Source organism: Chamaea fasciata, unplaced genomic scaffold (assembly GCF_029207755.1).
Source record: "Chamaea fasciata isolate MVZ Bird 193981 ecotype frontalis unplaced genomic scaffold, bChaFas1.0.hap1 SCAF_1, whole genome shotgun sequence".
In the NCBI taxonomy this organism is placed as follows: Eukaryota; Metazoa; Chordata; class Aves; order Passeriformes; family Sylviidae; genus Chamaea; species Chamaea fasciata.
In genome coordinates, this window is record NW_027094086.1 from 35,787,623 (window position 1) to 35,806,471 (window position 18,849).

The following is an 18,849-nucleotide window of genomic DNA, read 5'->3' on the forward strand; positions in this document are numbered from 1 at the left end:
TGTTAAGAACCAACCCTCGCTATTTGCATTTCATTTACCATACCTCAGATTAAGTTTTATGAAGCTGCGGGATGTTGCCTTGCTTTTTAAGGGGACATATATCGGGTGTTTGTATCAAAACCAAGCGGAGGTCAAAGGGCTGCCAGAGCTGCCACCTGTCCGAGTCTGGCACCGTTTGCACTGGACACACGGCACCGCCACTCCGCCACCCGAGGCCATGTCTGCGGGCCACCGAGACCCTCCCAGGGTGCCGTGACGGCTGAAAGGGATTGAAGGGCGGCGAGCACTGAGATTCCCCCCCTCATCCCCGGGTCTCCGTCCTGGCACCTTCCCGCCGCATCGGAGCCTCTTCCCGGCAAGCCGGAGGCTGGGGCTGCCCCTCCGCCGCCGCCGGGAAGCCGCGGGGGCGGGCGGGCGCGACCCTCCCCGCGCCGGGCGCTCCCCGGGGAGGAGCCGGCCGGGTCGCACCGGGCCCGCTCGCCAAGTCCGGCTCCGAGCAGCCAAACCCAGCCCCCTGGGTTCGGGGTGGGCGGGGAGGGACGGCCGGCCGGGCGCCTCTCCTGCCGGGAGCGGGAGGACGGGCGAAACTTTCCTCCCCGGTGTCGCCGAGGCACCAGCAGCCGCCGAAGCGAGCGCCGCCAGCATGGGCCCCGACACGCTGCCGCTCGGCACCTACGGCGGGGCGGCCGCCGCCGCCGCCCTGCTGCTCTGGGCCGTGTGCGTGCTCTGCAGGAGGAGAAGGTACCGGGGCGGGGGGCGGCCGCCGCATTCCTGCACGGCCGGGCCGGGGCAGCGGGGCTGCCGGGGGGGGCGCGGCGCCGCCGAGGCGCGCATTGGGCGCGCTGCTCTCCGCCCGCCCCTCCGCGCGGGGCCGCCCTATCAGCGCCCGCCGGGCCGGGGGCGGCGGCCCCGCGGGATGGAGGCCCCCGGGATGGCGGCCCCCGGGATGGCGGCCCCCGGGATGGCGCGGGGGCCGCGGGCGGCAGCCGCGCCGCCGGGGGCGAGGGAGAGCCGGGGAGGGGCGGCGGGGGGCGGCGGCGGCTCCTCTCCTGACCGCGGCGGGGGCGGCCGCTGGCACGTGGGATTCTGGTCTCGCCTTCCCGGGGGTGCGTGGTATCCCGTGCTCCGAAAGGAGCTGTGGACGTAGCACATCGCCGGGCAGTTCGGCGTGTGTGGGCATACGCGACGCTGAGGTTTGCTGGGGAGCTGAACGTGAGCGCTGCGCCCCATGCAGCAGCAGCAGCAGCAGCAGCAGCAGCGCGCCCAGAGCGGCCCGCGGCGGCTGTCCGAGGTGCGCCCGCCGGACCTGCGGCCGCTGCCCCGCGGGATTGCGACATCGGCCCTCGCTGCCCTTCTCTTCGTGCCGAGTAGCTCGGGTCGTGGGCATTCTAGTGACTTCTCTTAGTGTTTCTCGTGCTGTTGCCTTTAGCTTCTTTCAATGTACAATCTATAAACTCAAAGTAGGTACACACGTGTTCTGGGACATTTCAGGAAGAACTTGCAGGTTTTTTTGAGGGGAAAAGAAGAATTATCTGGAACTATGCTTTCTGAATACCTGTTACTTTATATGCTGACATTTTCCCAGGTTTTTTTCACTTGATGAAGTGAAATGCTTGGCCACACGAAACCAATACTTGATGTTCTTCGGTGTCTTTTCTGCAGCTGATGAATAGATGTGTGTAAAGGTTGACGAAGGAGGAGTGAAGAATGGGAGGGATCAGTATTCACTGGATTGTTTGCTTATCTTTAATTCATAAAATGAAATGCATAGAAAACAATAGATGTAATTCTGAATAGCAAACTGTTACTTTTCCTAATTGTAAGCTATTTTGGAAGACATAGATAAGCAAATGCAAAAAAATAAATTGCACTACTAGGTTCTTAAAAAAAAGTTAGAAAGGCAGTCTGGCAATTTTTAGACCAATACCCCTAACTTTGGGACCATGTATAGAATGAATTGAAAAACAGTGAAAATTCATGTTTTGATCCCAGAAGATAAACAGAGATGGATTGTTTCCATGGTGTCTGGTTTGGAACCATTATTGTATGTGATTTGACTTAGAGAGCTCAATCCATTCTTTAAGTGAGGCATCCATTCCATCCATCCCAATGTTTGAGTGGGGTCATCCCATAAAACAAACTGCTTGACAGAGTAGTCTGCGATGCTGCTTCATGCTTCAGCTCAGTTTATGAAATGGACAGCTGCTGCTCGGCAGGTCACTCACTCTTCCTCCTCATCATCATCATCCGTGTTGCTTATCATACCCTCTCTGAGCTTATTCTGGGAGTTAAACATATAAAAACTATTTATTTTTTGATAGGTTTAGTTTGTTGCCAGTCTAGCTCCCTCGAGAACATCAGCAAAGTAAGCAAAAGGGGAGCAGGAAGGCAAATGGGATTGGATGTCTTTTTAAGGCTATAAGATACTAGACTGCCTCAGCCATATTATAAAATTGTGCCTGTCATTAGTTTAAATTCTAGTACAATTGTAAAAGCCAGAATTTTAGAAAATGAAAACAGGCAAAGCTGTTGCTTATAGTTTTCAGCCAGATGTGAGTGGTAGGGAAAAAGCATCAAAGAACCCATTTTGAATTATTTTTATACCCCTTGTGGCTCTAGTGTTTTTCAAGTGCACTCTAAAGAGTCTACAGCAAAATGGCTTGGATGTTTGTGTCAGAACGATGTTATACAGAAGACCTCACAAGAAGGTGTACTGTCTTGTCCCAAAATCCAAACTGCTGTTTGATTAATTGACGACCTGAAAGTCTGTGCTGTTTCTCAAAGAGCTGTACAAAGCATTAGCAAGCAAGCAACTGCAAATAACAAATGGTAAAATCCATCAACCTCTGTGTGGTACAGCCCTCAGCAGAAGGTGCTGGTGTTGAGGTACTATCCTGCTCCAGTAAAATGTGCAATTAATTCTTTTTCTTGTAGCATAAAGAAAGAAAAGAAATTATGCGTGGTCTGTAGAGGTGCCTAGCAGCAGCCTGCTGATGTTCAATAACTATTTCTGATTTGTGAGGAGAAAAGTCGTTCTAAGGGTGCAGTGGATTAAAAAATGGGGTTAGAGCTTAGTTCATGCTTCTCAGATTTGGTGCAAGTCTGTGATCTCCCTGTTCTTATCAGACCCTTATCAGTTTAACCATCCCCATGCGTCCTTTCCCTTTCTTCTATTTGAATCTAACCCTGCAACAGGTGGGTTACCCCCTACCCTCCCTCAGGAATCCACTGTAAACATTTGGGAACCTGTTGACATAGGGAGAGTTGGCAAATTACTCCATGAATAAATGCCAAAGTCAAGGCTATATTCCTGGTCATGGATCATCCCCATTTGGACAGAAGAGTAGACAATGTGGAGCTTGCTTATGCTGGAAGAAATGTTGGTACTTCAGGCATGCATGTGCTCTTATATTATGTTGTCTTAATGTTGGTGTGCTTGTGGCAGTGGGCAAACCCTGTATAAGGGGTTTGTTGTGTTTAAGGTATCAAGATAAACTTTACCGGAATGATCAAATCTGACATTTTAACCACAGCGCTGCTTGGATTCCATCAAGGTCATTACAGTAGGCAAGTGTGTGTATATATAAATGAAGAGCTTAAGTAAGTAAATAAACACCATTAACTTGCACTTCAGAGTCCCGTGTGTTTGTTTTGCTGGGTGATGCCTCTGTCCTGCTTGACTGAGGTGAAGCACAAGCACCTTTGTGGCTCTTGAGAGTTACACATCTAGGAGCATAATGAGGGTGTGTGTATATACTGGAGAAGAAATTCCTAAATCCATCACTGATGCTCCTTAAGCAGATGTTACGGGATTTCACCTTTTTTCGGTGTAAGATACTTCCCCTCTCAGGCTGAGGTGCTCGTTACTGGAGCTGAAAAGGTGTTGTATTGACTTAAAAATTTGTCAGAAAAGGTATTGACTTAATCTGTGTTGACTTAATCTGCTGTTGCCTTTTTCTATAATGCAGTTGATGTAACCTGGCATTACAAGATTTGAGTGTGAGTGCAGTACCAGTTTTCTCTGAGATAGGGTAGAAAGGAAGAGGAATTTCCTTTTGTATAATTGCTTATCATCTGAGTGCTTGTGGCAGTAATAACACAAAGGAAACTAATTGGAGTCTTTGCCAGGTTTTGTATCACAGATGGTGAAGAAACAGAAGTAGAACAAAAGTTTCTGTAATCACAGAAAAAATTAATTTGAGTTAAACTCAATGTCAAACGAGTCTCAGTGCCTTCTGCATGCTAAGAGAGATCTCCCTGTTACTGGTTAGAGAAGAAAAGCCTATCTAAGCTGTTTGCTGAGGAATGTGTTTTCTCCAGAGAGCACTTCCTTTTTGCTGCTGCACAGGAGTATTTCTGCTATGGTAGAAACTGAAGATTTCCTAGCCTGGAGACTGTACAGATTATTATCTTCTGCCTTCGAAAAATGTCTTGCCTCAGCCTCAGCTTCATGTGATTTTCTTTTGGTGTTTTCAAGCTGTTTTTCCACTATCTCTACACAGTTTCATGGAGCAGGAGGTGAGATGTCAGGTGAAGCTAACTCCCATTTGTCTTCCAGCAGTGATGCTGCCCAAGTAAGAGAAGGGCCCTTGAGATCTTCAGGGGCTGTCTCCTGCTAACTTCCATAGGTGTAGTACTATCCCAATTTTCTTGCTCAAATTGATGCATATTTTTGGCTGCTAGTATTCATTGCATGTCCATGACTGAAAATGGTCACAGGCTGTAACCAACAATTTGTGGAAAAGGCTGGGGTATTCTCTGTCTCCCTCCTTGAAGAACAGATACTGCACATTACTAGGAAGAAGAGGCTCAGGCTGACCACAGATTAAAACCACTGCCTTAGGGGAAGAGGACAGTGGAGAGAAGTGGAACAAAGATTGTTGTGTCCCTATTTATTGAAACTGAATCCTTCTCCTAAGATTTGCATCCCAAAGTTTTTCAGATAAAGAAAATACAGACCGAACTTGGAAAAAGGTTCCTCATCAGAGGTTTATAACTGCTTGGAAAGGTAACACTCATCTGATGTGAGCTGCGTCACTGAGAGGGTTTGTAAAAATTATTTCTCTGCAATTCTACTGCTTTAAAATGAAAGAAGGTAGATTTATATTACATAAAAGGAAGAAATTCTTTATGGTGAGGGTGGTGAGACACTGGAAGAAGTTTCCCAGAGGAGTTGTGGGTGCCCCATCCCTGGAAGTGTTCCAGGCCAGGTTGGATGGGGCTTTATACCACCTGATCTAGTGGAAGGGGACCCAGCTCATGGCAGGGATTTGGAACTGGATGATTCTTAAGGTCCCTTCTAACCAAAACCATTCCATGATTCTGTAGGGTTGGTATTTTAATTTTTAGGAATGGTCTTCATGGTCAGGATTGCTTGTGAGGAACGCTATGAATGCACGTTGTGGCTTTTACTTTGCAGCAGTATAGGAATTTCTGTGCTGCATTAGATGGGACATGTCCCTTCTCATATATTGTTCCTGACCAGTTTCTAATGTATCAGAAGATGGTATTAAAAAAACTTCCAAACTTAAACAGTATAATTGTAGATTGAAGTCAACATAAGAGAAATTGCATGATACATTTCTCAGAAAGGATTTTGCTGTGACCTAAGTTATGGATTTAAAGCCTTGTTGAAGCAAACTGCCTTTCATTTTTCCCTTTTATTTTAAAATACCTCTGGTCTATACAATTACATTAATCTAAGATACTTTTCCCTAAAATTGCTCTCTTGAACCCAGACAGATATTGTTGAAAAGAGTATAGATTTTGTCTTTGCCTTCAAGAACATCTTATCCTTCTCTGTGACAAGCTGTGAGCTTGCTAACAGCTCTCTTACCAAGTGAATTGTAGTTCACAAGATGTCATCAGCCTGTCTTTTTTACCACTTCTGCTAATTTAGGCAATATGTTAAGGTAGTTTTCAGTTGGAGGGAACATCAGGAAGGACAGATAGAAGGATACCAGAAAAATCTGGCCTCCTCCCTCTTGCCTTGGCCTTCTAGAGAGGCCTTTTTCTCCATTCTTTTGATTGGTCGTCTAGGGAGTGCACGTGTTTTCATGACCTCCTTTTGTTTACTGTAATTGTCCTCTCCTACTCCACTCTGAAAAGGACTGAAGACTGAAACTGTTTAAGGCAGAAAAGTAACAGTTCTGTTTCTTAAGTAGCCTTAGGAAACCTTTCTTTCTCACCATCACACTTGGGTTTTCTGTCAACTGTTCACTGCTGTGCCAAGATGTGGAAACTTATTTCTTTGCTTACTTCTACTGGTCAGAGCTTATGTGAAGGTAGAACAAAATCAAGTCAGCAAAACCATAACCTTCTGAAGGTGTACAAGTCTCCATTCACTGTTGCTTTTTCTTATGACTCTAATAGACCTGGAGAGCCATTACATCATGTGTGTTTCAATACAGGTTTTTCTTTTTCCTTTTATTTTCATGCTGTTTCTCATCCTTCTGATTTGTAGCCTGTCACACACATTTTGAGTTCCACTTCCTACCAGTACTTTGGAGATGACACTAAAGAGGACACCTCTTTTAGAAGATAATGAACCTTCTCAATAATCTCTGATTTACAGAATTCTTTGCTTAAGGTACACTGCCACCTAGCAACAGTTTCCCTTCCCTCCCAGTTTTCTTGACCTACTTTTTTGGGGGTTGTTCAGCTTTATAGTTTATACCTGGTCTGGTCTTGATCAGCATCCAGAACCCATCAGTAGATGCCATCCTGGTAAATGTATATGTGTGAGAGGTGGAGATATTTTTAGTGGCAATAAGAACTGCTAGCTTCTGGTTTCTGACTAAAACACAATAGTTTATACTTTCATGGTGTTTTTTCCTCCCCGTGTTTTTGTGGAAAGGGCCTGTAATTTTTTCTCCCTTGGAATTGTTGATTTTGCTTTCTTCTGTTCTTTATTCTTTGGAGCAGATAAAATTAAGAGGTGAGAATTAAAGGGAATTGCTTTCAGCTCTTTTTATTATTCCAGTGCAACATGAAGCATGGAGTGTCCATCTAGAGCACTGTACACAAAGGTACAGAGCTTCCAGGAAGTTCTGAACAATTAACCCTTTCAAGCTGATAGTCCCAAAGATAAGAATGAGGAAAACCCAAGTGAATACGTAGTGCTTCAAAAATTATATTTATGCTTACCATTGTATTTAGAGGAGGAAAGCAAGCTGGTTGGCAAATCTTAGCTGAAATGTTAGAAATAAAGGCTGGTGTGAAGGAAGATAAAAAGGGGCAAATCTTAATCCTAGTGTCCCCTGACATGAGCTATGAACTAATTCTTTAAGCATGATGGTGAAATTTGCCCTCCAATGTACCTAGAAAGCTGTATCATCAGGTGACTATAGGACTTCCTGGAGTCTCGACTCACAAAGCTACATGGATCTTAGCCCCCCGAGGAAGGAGTGACTTCACTGGGATGCTGGGACTTAGCTAAGTCCCAAGCTTGCAGTCTTGCTTGTGGACTCCTCCTCAGTTCCTTTACTGAAAATTGGAGGTCAGTGCGGTCTCTTGGTGTACAGATAACACAGACAAATGCTTCACTGGACACTCAGAGAGTTGTCCGAGATACTGAAAAGAATTCTTCCATGGTATAACTGCTAAACATGTGCTGAGGAACTGTTGCCTGTCCATCCCTTTTTCCTATATGCTGAACTACAATTTTAGGTATTGTATTTTTGCAATAGTCAGCTAATTTTTTGGATTGTGGCAACCGCTTTAGTGTTCCGTTCAGTTATGAGAATTATGGTCCGACATAAAATTATTTGGGGTGAGAGTTTTTTTTGTAGTTTTTTTGTTTTTGGTTTTTTTTTTTTTTTTTTTTTTTTTTTTTTTTCCCAGTCCAGTGTTTTGATTAAAAAGTTGGGCAGGGCTTGTTTTGAAAAAGTAATATAACTGTTCTTAGCACTCCATCTAGTCACTTATTTAACTTAGTGCATCGTAATGCCAGAGAATGGAGAAAATACAGAAGCTAAGAGAAACAGCATACGTGCAATGTTAATACACTATATGAAGTTAAGGAAAATCTCACTGTTAAGTTGGCAGTCTTCTTCTCTTTTATCCAAGTTTTATAGATCTCCTTGGTAGTGGAGCCAGACTTGGAACACATTTTCCTGACTTCTAGTTTTGTGCTTTAACTTGCTGCCTTTTCTTTCCAAGACATTTACCATATATGTATGACATTATAGCTGTCTGGTAAACTAACTTTTTCAACCATGAGGCAGATTTTGAATTCTGATTTCAAACTTCAGTTGTGTTCTTTTTCTTTCCCCATCATTTACTGATCCTTTTACAAGAAGCATGTAGGATTTTAGGCTAATATCCATTTGCATGCCGTCTGGGAGAATTTTGGCTGAGTGAGAGTCCCATAAAACAAAAGTTTCCTCTTTACAAACCACATGGATCTTGGCTGTAGATATTCAGTCCCTTTCTCCACAAACTGTTTTTAATGGTGCCAGATTCTTCTGTTTCTTCTCCTTGTTTGGCACATGTCAGGAAAAAAAAATCTTGGCTCTTGTATAGAACATATCTTGTTTCCTCTTAACTGCTCGTACTTTCTATTCGTAATTCAAATCAGCACAAAAATGCTATGGTTGTGCTTCTCATGATTTAATCTTGTAGTTTCCTAAGCAATATTCCAATTCTCTTAAAAAAATAATGCTCTCTCATACTGTAGGCCTAGTGGTAGGAGGTTCTAGCCAAATGCAATGGATGCATTCCTGTTGATTTTGGAGAGTATGAATGCAGTCCTGGCGAAGTGGCCTGCTTAAGCCTGTGGAGGCACGTGCAGAAAGAACAGATGAGCAAAGTGAAGCTGAAATGGGGTGTTACAGGAGTACCCTCTCTACCATCCAGCTTCCCCTTTCTGACACTGCAGTGAAATCCTGGACTCCACTGCATTTTGTAGGCTCATGTCCATAGTGGGTGGTTGAAGAAGTGTCTCCTTTCTGGCCCATGGCAGCCCAGGGATCTGCCAGAGCGCCTGTGAGTGTTTGTGACTACTCATTTTCCTTGCTGACAGCCTTGCTCTGCACCCTTTGAGCTCTTACTTGTATGAGTCAATGTGCTTCTGATGGCAGAGGCAGAGTGCACAACTGCTAAATGTGGTTGTCTGATTTGTTGTGACTCCCCCAAAAAATCAGCAAACTGCTTAGTGGCCTGCTCTTTCCTTACCCCATTGTCTTGCTTCTCATAAGATCGTGCCTCAGATTTCTTCTGAGTGGTCATTATTAATTTTTATGTAATTTGCTTTGTCTAAAATGATTTGAACAAAATTAGAAAGTTTTCAATTATATGTTGAAAAAATTATCATAGAAAATTACCACATTTCATTACTTTTTGAAGTGATACAGTATTTAGAAAACAATTACAGTCTCATTTCAGTGTGGTGTGAGAATGCAGAAGTTTTGTAATTATTAGCTCTGGCAGCTCTGTTTATTTAAAACAAACAAACAAACCAACCAAAAAAAAAAGGAACTCATATATTCCTTAGCATGAGAAAACTATTGCTGTTAAAACACAGTGGACAGAACTGGTGAAGAAGTCAGTTTTTCAGTCTTTTTATACTCTTTCTTTCCCTTTGTATTTGTGCCAGCAAAAGGGTGGGTCTGCCACTTTGTAACAGTGTAGTCTCTATAATGTAACTCTAGTCTCTGAAGGCTTCAGAGGGATGGTCTCCAGCTTTCTAATAGGGCCCCAAGGAAAACCAAAAAATAGTTTTAGAAACTCCCATTTAGAAACTCCCATTTAACACAAGCAGAATGCTTAGGAAAGAAGGACAATTGCTAGTATCTCCTCAGAGAGAATTTGGGTGCCTTCTATTGCAGGTCCACTCACCTGATGCTACAGTAGTGTTTGGTCATTGCATCCCTAGCTGGAAAGTTGCTCTGTGTTTTCTTCTTCAGTGCTAGCATGATTTTTCAGGTTACAATAGTTTATCTTCAGAGCTTCTGGTGTGAGATAGATCATAGCCATGCTAATTCTCTCCAGCTGGTTTTTCAGCATGAGAAGCTTTGGTAGTCACATTTGGGAAGCTTCTCTGAAAATAGTTCAAAGAGTGGAATGATGACAAGGCATATTTTTTTCCTTCAATTGTTCAGGAACTGATCTGCAGTATTTACTTCATTAAGACAGAAAAATGTCCATGGAAGATTTGCCTTTGTTTTGGTAGGTACCAGCATTTGTAAATAGTTTCCAGTGCATTATGTGTTTCCTCCATATCACTCTCAAAAACTTCCATTATTCTGTTGGAGCAGATTTTTTAATGTTTTTAAAAGATTTTGAGATGACTAGGTTAGTTTCAGCATAACCATTTTGCTTAAATAGCAAATTTCCTAGACCTACAGCTGAGGGTGAGGCGTGTTGCCAGAGCCCGCACTGCAACGTTCATCTGTGATTCCTGTTTAAAAAGTAGCAGCTGTGTAGCTGTATGAGAAGTGAAAATGTCTCTCAGTTCAGGAGTCATCCAAGAACCAATTGGAAAACATGATGAACCCACTGAATTGATATTTGGGAGGAAAAATGAAAGTACTGTGAGAGCTGGCTTTTATGTGGTGCTCTTTTTAACCTTAAGTACATGCCTGAAAGATTCTGATTGAATGGCAGTAGGACTTAGATGTGTGTATCTGATGATGAAATGATTAAATCCGATGATGAAACTACACAAAAGATGTTTGGGCCTCTCAGTGACAGTTGCCATCACAGTATCTGTGACTGATGGTGATTCATTTCTAGGCCCTGGAACAGGGGCAGCAAGCCAGGGTCAGAGCCTGGGCTCCTTCTGAGATGAGGGAAACCTGAAGTTTGTGTCCTAGCAGCTTGCACGTAATATCCTTTAAAGCCAGGTTAAATTATCTGTCACCGTTAAGGCGCGACACAGAATTGTTCACAGCAGGACTGGAGAGGTTCCCCCTGGATGTCAGTGTTCAGTGGCTTGGGAAACAGCTGCTTGCACAGTGTCTGGCTTTGTGGTTGAACAGACAGCTCGATTTCTGGTATTGCTGCTTTAAGATACAAAAATGATAATCAAGCTTCAAAGAAATCTTGCGTATGTGGATGAGTCAGAATTATTTTTTCTTCTATAAGCTGTTTAGTTTCTTGCATCTTATGTAGTGAAAACACTGCTAGATCCTGCTTGGTGTTACCATGTTATGAGTGAAGGGACTTTTTTTACAACCTTTGGACTTTCTCACACAGAGCCACATCAGCTATAATAAATTTAGAGCCTTAAAAACCTGTTGTTATGAAGACTTTAAAATAAAACTGTGCGGGCTGTGTCTGTTCAGTGGTAAGAAGCTAAAATAACACAATGCTGAGATCGGTTGGGCTCAAAAGAAAGTTCAGGTTTCCTGCCATCATGATCTCCTTTCCAGAAGGAAAGCTTTGTGTTTCTCGCTCAGAAACCCAGGTCTAATTAGGTACAGTTATTGTGACCCATCCAGTCTTACTTCCCACATAGTCTAGTTCTTTGCAATGTCTCCTGCATTAGCTATGTTAAATTGTGTTTGAACACAACCGTGCATGGAAGGATGTCCTGCCTTTTTTTGTTGTTGTTGTTTGGTTTTTTTTTTTTTTTTTTTTTTTTTTTTTTTGTGTTTTTTTTTTTACTTTGAGGGATCTTCCTACCATTCTGTTTTCACTTTTAGAAAAGGGTTTGGGTTCACTCTCATTAGTGAATGTATATATCCTTTAAAACATTGAAAAGGTGTAAGCAAAAGTTATGAAAAATATCCTGAGGTGTCATCTGGTACAAATAAACAAGTTCATCTCCTGTTCGAAGTATTAAATACTGCTGTTGCAAATAAATACCTGCTTAAAGGTGAGGGCAAGTTCATCTCATACGTCTTTACTTGTGGCTCAATGGCAATTTAGTCTGGACTGAAGCAACTTGCTTTTCATGCCTTCTTCTCCACTGCCAAGAATCTTTGCGTGGACCAATTTATGTTCACTGCCTTCTGCTGCTCTCTAGTCTCTGCATCTCTTGCTTCATTGTTTCGGGAAAAAGATCAGCCAATTCTTTTAACGAAGACTGTCAAACTGGTCAAATGGGACCAGGCGAACAAGTGCTTAATTTTTTTGTTTTGTTTTGTTTTGTTTAGACATAAAGAAAATCTTGTTTGTTTTGCACACTATTTCAGCATATTTTGTTATTAATACCTCTGAGACTATTGTTTAGGAGTCAGGCATATGTGTTATCTCATACCTCCAAACTGTGTTGCAGCAGCTCCAGATGCATTGTTCACAAATACACTGGACCCAGTATAAATGTGAGGTATAAAGCTGTTTAAACTGTAGTGATACAGTTAGTTTCATCAAAATGAAAGCCCAGGACTATTTTTCTTGCAATTGTTTTTAGCACAAGTACTATGTGCTGTTTTGGAACATCTGATGGTTTCTGTTATTAGACCATGTGAAAAAAACCCTTCCATATGTGCATATAGTTGCAACTTTGTAGGTAATTGGTGGTGTTGGAAATGTCCTACAGAGGTCCCTTAGTCCCTGTATTGGAGAGTGCACACCTGGCTCAGTTCTCAGTGAATGACTGCAGTGTTGGAGGTGACTGGAAGATGGAAATCCCTGTGTGTGCTGTGATGGTGGTGGATTCAGAAGTGAAGGCTGTCCTAGGATTCCCAATGCAGGGCATTTTCACCCTCACAGCTTTTGTTCAGCGGGCAGGATCCAAGGCTCTGCATGACAGAATCCCTGCTGTTAGCACATGTGACCATTTGTACCTCTGGTATCCTATTTAGTCCCAGCTGCAGTGATCATTTACAGCTGCATCTTCAGCCCTGCTGTGTCCAATCCTTCTGTTTACCTTTTGTGTCAAATACCAAATCATCTCCTTAAAGGCAGCAGGATTCTGGAGAGTCTCTCCTGCTCATGGCAGTCAGTAGATTTCTCAAGATTGTGGAAGGGATAGATTAGTTAATTGCCTTCTGAAGTATGAATTTTACTGCAAGTCAGCATGGAATAACACAGAATCATAGAACTGTAGGTTGGTTTGAGTTGGAACGGGCCTAAAAGATCATCTATTCCAACTCCCCGTTCATGGACAGGGAAACTTTTCTCTAGATCAGGTTGCTCAAAGCCCCATCCCAACCTAGCTTTGAACACTTTCATGGATGGGCAGTCTGTTTCAGTGGACATCTTTCATTTTCCAGGGTTGGGTTGGTCAAAGCAGCTTCAGTAAATAAGAGTTTACATGCTGAATTTCTCAGAACTGCTCTGTTCAAGGGAAGCAACCAGCACAGTTGGATTGCATCGTACAGATAAGTTTCTTAGGCTCTTTTGTAGTATTTTCATAATCATCACAACCTGACTGCAGAGTTTGGCTGGTGTGTAGCACTAGATTTATGTCACTAAAGGATAAAGTACGTATTTATCACTCCTCACTTTTTCAGCAGGCTTTATGTTTTGTATAATTCATTTTGTTCTGCTAGATATTAGAGTCCTTTTTTGGTCTGATTTCTCATTTCACTTTTTGTACTGTTCACAAAATTCATTGTGCCCTTTAGTAATTGTCTTCATATTCTCATTGCTATGCTCAGTGGGTAAGCTAGGCTAATGAGACCCTTTTTTTTTTTTTCATTTGAGTGAGTTTTGCTAATTGTTTTTATCACACTGGAACCTGTAAGGGGATTTTCTGTGGACAAAATGACAACCAAAAAAAAAAGCGCTTTTGTTGGTAAGTCACCTGGCAATTCCTTATGGGTCCTCAACATAGCTGTTAGCAAACATGAGTGACTCCTTAATGCCCTGAGCCTCTAATTGCCCTTTATTTCCCCTCTGTTTTCCTTGTGTGGGATTTCTCAACTGATGGTATGCAATTTGAAAGCAGGTAGTGATGGAGTGCATTTCCAGTCAGCAGTAGAAAGAATAAAAGAATGAAATTAGGGTGGTGAACATGCATCAGGATGAGAAATTTCATCCAGCCTCCTGCCCTGTCCTGTGGTTGTGGCTGATTCCTTGCCATCTCAGTTCACAACTTGTGTTGTTACTTCCCTAACAGCTCATGCCAGGACCCTGTCACTTCTGCAGACCTAAGGTGTGAGGACTTCAACACTTACCCTTTACAAAGGCTCTGTGCTTTCCACTTATCATTTTTTCTCCTTCTTCTTCCTCAAGTCTTGCTTACTGTACTGAACATCACCCTAAGCACTCATCTACCTCAGAATCGTAGAATTATTTTCAGCATGAGGCTAGCATAAGGTTTTGTGAAATTCCTAAGAAAGTATAATTGAATGAATTTCAAGCCTCAGAAATGAGATGGCAGCTATTAGTTGAATGTACGTAAAAGGAGACAGCCTCCACGACTCTTGGGTTGACCTGTGCTCTAGCTTGTGAAGAAAATTTACATTAAACCTAATAGAGTTTATTAACCAATGATTTTAATTATCGATGTTTACAAATATCACTAGGTTTATGTTAAATCAAGATATATTTGGATTATTTTTTTTGTCCTGCTTGAAGTTTTCCCCTTGAGCTTCACTGTAGTCCCTTATTATCTTTGACTTTGTCAAGCGTAGCTTGAAAGCCTCTTGCCTTTTCTGCCATACCTGCCTTCTGCAGGACTCCTTGCTTCACCCAGGGAAGGGATTAGAGCCATTGCTATTCTCTTCATTTATATAATTCTGTCATTGCCTTGACATCAACGTAATCTTCTTGACTGGCTGATCAAAGTGATTTTCAACAGTTTTAGACAGAGTAAAAAAATTAGTGCATTTAGGTCTTCCTTGATTTTTTTGGCAGTTTTCTCTGTCATTCAGTCTAGCAGTTTTGTCTTTATCTCAAGTCCCTTTTGTTTTTTTCTGTGCTTATCTTCTTTCTTATATCTACTGCAGCTGGAATTTTCTAACTTTTAGACCTTTAATTCTTCTGATCTTATGTCAAAGCAGTTAAAAAGTGATAACAGACCCTTATCAGACTTTGTATTATTGCAGCATTCAACATGAATTTTTTGCCTTACTTTAGACATTTGAGATTTTCCACAAATTTCGATAAACCCAGGATTTTATTTTATATATTTGCTCATAGCATAGAGCTTTGATGGTAGCTGCATCTTAATCATAGACCCAAGTGAAATATTTTCTCTAAGTGGTGTATGTAGATTTAGCCTTTTTGTGGTTCATAGCACATCAGTAACAACTGGAATATTACTGCAGCAAGGAAATCTGTTCAAAATCACAGCAAATCCTGCTGCTGTGGGCTTCTGGGGAGGTAGAAATGCTGTGGTTTGCAGTCCTGTTTCTACCATGAAATGGCTTTTGATTTTGTTACAGAGGAAAGGTTTACATTTTTACTTTGCAGGATGAAAATACACAGTAGCTGAGGGTGCCTTTGCATAACTGCAGGCTCTGGATCTCTCGATGACATGTTAAAGACCAGCAACATTTTGCCAGCCTGGCTGCATTAGATGGGCTTGTGGTTTGTCCTCCCACCACGGCTGTGCCTGCAGAAGCCCTCTGGCAGTGGCAGGAGGTTGCTGTGGTAGCTCTTTCTGGTTGAGGAGCCACCTTTGTGTGTCTGTTTGAGACATGTTTGCTCACATGGAATTTACTGATGATTAGGGCAGACCAGGCCATACAGGAACGAGTGGAAACCTTAATGCTAAAGACATGCAGCCTGACCATGCATGAGTGCTTTGCTTTTGCTGGATTTTACCATCTCACCATACTTACACATGATGACTTATCCTACCCATGTAAAGGACAATACTTGGCAAGTTTAATTTGGGTTCATAGAAGTCCCCTTGCATTCTGATTCCTTGAATTGCTGAAATGATAGCTCTTTTTAAGTCTTTGAATGCTTTTGGTTTTAGTGGGACTTGAGTTTCTAGGTGGAGCAGAAGCTCAAGTTTTTGACATATAAGCACTTTCATGCTGAGGCAAATGTGAATTTCTGGTTTGATGGTGTGATACAGAATGTACAGCAGTATTTCCTCTCCTTAGTGCTACTAATTTCTGCGGTGGAAATGCGGTTCTAATGTTATGCTTTGAACAGAATTTCAAAGCTCATAGAGGATGAGACAACTTCTTGTTGCTAACTGAGGTTGCGTAAAAATAACACGTTCACTTCCATCTACATACCCATGATAGCTTTCAAGGCTGGGGCAGGTTCTAGGTTTCCTTTTATATGCAATACCACATATGTTTGAATTTATTGATTGCACGGAATTGTAATGGCCACATGGCCCTAATCATGAGGCAACCTTTTTTCTCATTCCTAAAAATGTGAAACAATGATGTGTTTCTCAAACTCGTTCCTGGGTCTGTAATGCTATCAGCTGCCTGTGGCTAGGCAGAGTTGGCACATGCACTTCTGCAAAACCCACCCCTTATTTTTCTTTCCATGAGCTGGCACGCTTGTACTTAACCACACTGGCTAATGAGTCCGATCTGGTGTTTCCCAGTGGGATACTAACTTTTTAAAAGCTATCTGAAGCCTGTTCCCCTTTCATGAAAAATATGGGGAGGTGTAATTCTATTGACACAGAACAAAAGTACTCTGTTCTGAGTTCTTGAGAAGCCTGAGGCTTTTAGAGCCTTTTTGCAATTGTAAACAAGATGCACAGTCAAGGACTTCTGTCTTCCAGCTGTGAACCAAACCGATGTGAATTTTCTTTAATCATGATGATGAAACTAATAACATAGTTGCTAAATGTCACAAAGTGGCTTTTGAGCCACAAAGTTTTTCTGATGTTGTAGCATTTTTTTGTTTGTTTTGGGCATGTAGAAACTAAGAACTTCTTCAACAAAATCCATCCTGAGTTTGTGAGAGCTTCCCAGGAGAAGTTCTTAGTGTAGCTTTCAGCTGAACAGATTGTTACTAACAAATTTTTAAGAATTTCCTGTGGTCACTTTAGTAGAATATAGTTCCTTCTAGTACGAACAGAAGTCTGTGGGTAGGAAAAATAATGGGCTTTTCCTATTGTGAAATGTGCCTGTATTTCTGTGCACTTCTTCCCACAGAAACCAGCTGTGAGGGGAGAAGGAAGGTAGGCTGCTGGGAATCCCAGTGTACTCATGGGGTGAGTCACAGGGCCCAGTCCATGTCTGGGAAGCAATCATTGTCCTGCTCTGCAGACAAGAGCCACATGGAGCTTAATTTTTAATTTTTTTTATTTTCAAAAGAAAGGACATTTGCCTCATTGGTGATTGTATTTGTCCCGTTGCAGTCATGAAGAGTGTGAGTCCTCTGCTTGTTTTTCCTTACCATTAGGAATATCACTTCTCCTAAAGCTGATGTTCAATCTTTAACTATCAGTTTCTACTTCAAATTTAGAATCATTCCTTTTTAAGGTATTTTTTCCTAAAATAATAAGGACTGAAGTAAATGGGAAGATAACTCCAGGTCTACGAGAAAGATGTAGGGTAGGTATTTTTATTGGGGTAGGATAGATGGTAAAGCTTTTGGAAACAAAGGGAGCTCATAAGAAGAGAATGGCAGACTGAAAACCCCTACTATCCTTTGATTACTCTCAGACTCAAACATTGCTGCAGTCTTAGCATGCTAATTAACCACAACTGATACATTACGGATGCTTGTAAATAAGCAGTTTTCCTTTAACTCTGGTTTAACTCCTGAAGATACTATACTAGGTGCTTATTTTTATATAAGGTTTGCATTCATTTACCTGTACTGTTTGGTGTCAAAAATATTGATAAATGTTTAATGGGATATATCTTTTATAAAGTACCAAAACATAGGACTTGTCAGCCTATCGTTTTATGACAATAACTTTTAAAAGGAAAAGATCTCTTTTTCTTTTTATGTAAAATTGATTTCCATTGCTTGCTATTTTCTTTAGTGTCAATTACTATTTGTTATCAATTCAGGCACTTGGAGATCTTTGTGTGAAACTGGAAGCACAGTACAACTTCTCTAAAATGAGTTTGTTTCGTATAAATGTATTGAAATGTGTGTGTTTTCAGAGTTCACTTACGATATTCTGAGCTTGCATTTTTTCTTTCTTTTTTTTTTTTTTTTTTTCTTAAACCACAAAACATATTAGAGGAACCAAACTGTAACCAATCTTTGACTTTTTTCAGATTTGGGATATGACTCCCCAGCATGACTGTGGGGCTGCAGCTTTGGCAGTGCTAGAATGGTGCTGTTTGTGTGCTGTATTGATGATCTCTAAATTATGTCGTCTGTGGTGAACTGTGCTGATTCTTGGTACCTGAAGGTCATCTTGACTTTGCTACTGCAGTGATGCCACTCAGGGACTCAAATCACTTTTACTTCAACACTGAAATAAAAATGCTGAGTGTTCAGCAGGAGATTTCATGGCAAAATTCAGTTCATTATTGCACAGTCATATAGTGCTGTCAGAAACTTTAACCTCTTTTTACAGGCTGATTAGTCAAGAGCTCTGTGAGTAGTTAGTCCATCCACACTTGGGATTCCACACTTTGTGTCATCTGCTGTGTTTCTCAGCCTTGTGTGTGAGAGCACCTGACAAACACATCTCCCTAGAAAGTGTAGCTAGTTCCTCTTGCTAATGCCAGGGATGCTGTGAGGATCCAGTCTGGTTTTCATGTCCTTTGCACTATTTTTGGACCGATGAACTTGGCAGACTTGGCTGAAGTTGCCCGTTTACAGCAGGGATTTGGTGTATGCTGGGTGCTTCTGGCTCCTGCAGAGCCAGGAGTGCCTCTGTTGTTCAGCAGGGAGCATCCTGTTGTAGAAGGAGGTTTTAAAATTTTTTTTCAAAGTAATTAGAAATTTATCAGGGTGAAACTTGTGTATGAGATAGGATGGCTTGGATTTTCTCATGGATGAAAAGTAATGGCTCTCTCATAAGCAGGAATAACAGAAGATTGATACAGTATTAAGAATACAGTAATTTCA

At 42.0% G+C, this 18,849-nt stretch overlaps 1 protein-coding gene across 1 annotated transcript in view; it reads left to right on the forward strand.

Annotated features, from left to right (window-relative positions):
* The first annotated feature begins 609 nt into the window (after positions 1-609).
* CYP7B1 (cytochrome P450 family 7 subfamily B member 1) overlaps positions 610-18,849 on the forward strand; it is a 125,275-nt gene continuing 107,035 nt past the window's right edge. The window contains exon 1 of the mRNA XM_066180603.1: positions 610-741. Within this exon, the coding sequence (XP_066036700.1) occupies positions 644-741 (98 nt within the window). The 5' untranslated portion in view covers positions 610-643. The remainder of the gene's footprint in view (positions 742-18,849) is intronic.